Source organism: Buceros rhinoceros, unplaced genomic scaffold, assembly GCF_000710305.1.
Source record: "Buceros rhinoceros silvestris isolate BGI_N320 unplaced genomic scaffold, ASM71030v1 scaffold26780, whole genome shotgun sequence".
Taxonomy (NCBI): Eukaryota; Metazoa; Chordata; class Aves; order Bucerotiformes; family Bucerotidae; genus Buceros; species Buceros rhinoceros.
In genome coordinates this window covers 62369-65012 of record NW_010389434.1, presented here as the reverse complement: position 1 = coordinate 65012, position 2644 = coordinate 62369, and the positions used below count along the sequence as shown (strand labels likewise).

At 51.6% G+C, this 2644-nt stretch overlaps 1 protein-coding gene across 2 annotated transcripts in view; it reads right to left on the bottom strand.

Moving 5' to 3' along the window:
* Nucleotides 1-1293: 1293 nt before the first annotated feature.
* The window catches only part of TAOK1 (TAO kinase 1), a 33399-nt gene continuing 32048 nt past the window's right edge, over nucleotides 1294-2644 (bottom strand). Inside the window, exon 19 of one of the 2 annotated variants that reach the window (XM_010134311.1) lies at nucleotides 1294-1945. In XM_010134311.1, the coding sequence (XP_010132613.1) occupies nucleotides 1484-1945 (462 nt within the window). In that variant the 3' untranslated portion in view covers nucleotides 1294-1483. The remainder of the gene's footprint in view (nucleotides 1946-2644) is intronic. The other variant, XM_010134319.1, reaches the window with a different exon arrangement.

The window sequence follows — 2644 nt, the reverse complement described above, 5'->3', positions numbered from 1 at the left end:
CGGCCCCACCGCGCGGGCTGACCCAGACCGCCCTGGCACTGGCACGAGAGCACGTCCAGTTCCCAGCACGAAGGGATGACACGATGCCACAAAGTCACTCCGTTAATGAGACTCCCTGATCCCTTTATTAGCAATCTGATTTCACAGCCTCCTCTGCTTCCTCTCAGTAGTACAGCAGCTCCAAGGAGCCTCTGGAAGTAGTGCCTGCTCGCATGGTGTGATATGCTGCCAAAACATCACAGCATCTCAAGGGACTGTAAAAGTTGTGAAGTATTGCAGCAACGAAAGTAAGAAAAAGGAGCCTCACATGCAGCAAGATCAACAGTGGTGATGTGGGTTAGTCATCAGCTGGGGAAGAGGCATTGGCTCAGCTCCTCCTGGTACACTGTGGCAACTAAACATTTAAACAGTTGGCTACACTCTACATGTAAACAGGAAATTGCAACAAGCCAAAAAGGTAATAAATCGGTGGATGTAGTGTAGTAATGGAAAACCTGTTCGATGGCATTTTGTGACTATGGCATCCTTCAAAATACCTCTGGCATTTGAGACTGATTGGCTGAAAGTCTAACATTTCTGAATGGAGCAAAAAGGACTACACTGGGCTCCAAGAATTACTCTGATGCTTAGCTAAAATGAGATGTCACAGTATTAGCTGTACAAGTGCATTACTTGCGCTCCCCTGCTCAACCTCGTCTGAGCTACCACAGCGCAGTCAGGGAGTGCCAAAGCAGGAGCACGACTCCAAACGTTTCTAGCCTGTGCCACCCAGACGGGTTTACCTACACGGTTCTCGGGAATCGGACCAGAGCCTTCTGAGAACGACAACTCTCACACAACACGGAGCGGGCACTTGGGTAGAAGGGCCCTGCTAAGCCCTGGTGTCTCTTGGCCTCTCTTCTCACCCTTCTTCCTCACCTATGAGTCTCTGAAAAGGCCTCTTGGCAGAGGCTGTTCATGCCCTAGAAATGTATCCAATTTCATGACAAATAAAAATGGAACAAGATCCAGCTGTTCCTCCCCTGGAGGCTGGTTTAAAGGCAGCTCGCCTGGTTTTTGCAGGGTGGCAGTTCGAAATCTATGGACACGGGAGGAGGTCTCCATTCTCCCTCAGACTTCCTACAGATGGCGTGACGAGAGCAGTCTGAGGCCCTTCTGTCCTGTCAGTGTGACGACCACCAACCAACTCTTCTGACTAATTGCATATATTTCTCAGATGCCCTCCCAAGACCCCTCCAAAAAGTAAAAAACCAGCAACAACAACAAAAAAAAAAACCACCCCCCCAACCCTGCAGCCAAATACTATGACATCCCAGTTAGTAAACACAAAACGTAATGCTTTACAAAATGAATACAATATTCCATGTGCACCCAGCTTCCACACGTCAGCACCGCACTGAGGAGGCTGCTGGGCTGGTGTCTGTAGGCAGTTTCTGTTGGCAGACAGCTCCAGTGGAATTGCCACCCTCAGGTATTGTTTAAGTTATGTATAAGACATGTGTGAACCATTGGATATTTGTGAAGTAACACTTGTGCTCCTGCTCATGCCCTGTTCCGTCCGTCCCCCAGAAGCTGTCCGCCTCAGAGCCTGGGGGCTGTTGCGGACCCCTATAGCACTACTTCGAGGTACCCCCTGCATGGGCCCCGAGGGGTGACCCCATGGCTGGGGTCCACCTTGCATTGGATGGCCCCAAGCTTGTGGTGGGCCACCCATGGGATGACCCCAGTGAGGTCCTGCACCCCCAGTAGGATTGTGGGACCAGCCAGAAGCTCCCGGGTAGCTGTGGCTGAACGCCTCGGGGGAGAGATTAGAAAGAACCATATTACTAAAACCTAGCCTCATGCTTTCTGAGTCAAAGGCTTCGATCTCGCGAGCTTGACGCTCCAGCAGGCTTCGTATCCGTTCGGTACGCTCGTTCTGCAACGCCAGCATCTCCTCCTCAATCTAGGAAGGAAAAAAGAAGAGACAGTCTGTAGTAGCAGGACTTCACAGGCACGGCCTCGAGCCTCTGAAGGACTTGTAACAACAAGCTAACGAGGAGCCTTCTCCCCGCGTTTCTACACAAGACTGGATCCAGAGCAGATGGCCCCGGACACGCAACCTGCTCTGAATGCCGAAGGGTTAAGTCCCACAGACCTGCGCACGCCAAAGCATGGTGAACACCAGCTGGAGGGCCTTGGTCCCTGCTCCCTGGCGAATACAGAGGTCTTGGGGATGCGAACCCCAGCTCCGCAGCGATACTAGCAGCTTCAAAAAAGTTAATCTCTTAACATGCATCAAAGTCTACAGCTTCCATAAAATCCTCCTGGGAAAGCACCTCGGCCCCAGCCAAGCGCAGCACCTGTACAGTCACGTTCCTGCCAACGCAGCTCAGCTTGCAGCTGGAGCTGATGGTGACCACTGCTATTTCATCCTGGATTCAGTACCAGCCCAGTCAGTCTCCTCTCCAGTCTTCACTGGCCGCGTTTCCTTAGCTCATGTTTATCGCCTCCTGTCCGCCCCTTCCCTAAATTGGTGTCTTACGTTTCATTACCCAGATTCTTTCTCCAAGGTGTGTGGCTGAATAAAGTAGGCAGCAATGTCTGAATTGCTGCGTGTGGCTGGGGATTAGCTAGACGATAAGCAAACTCTCAGCGTCACCAC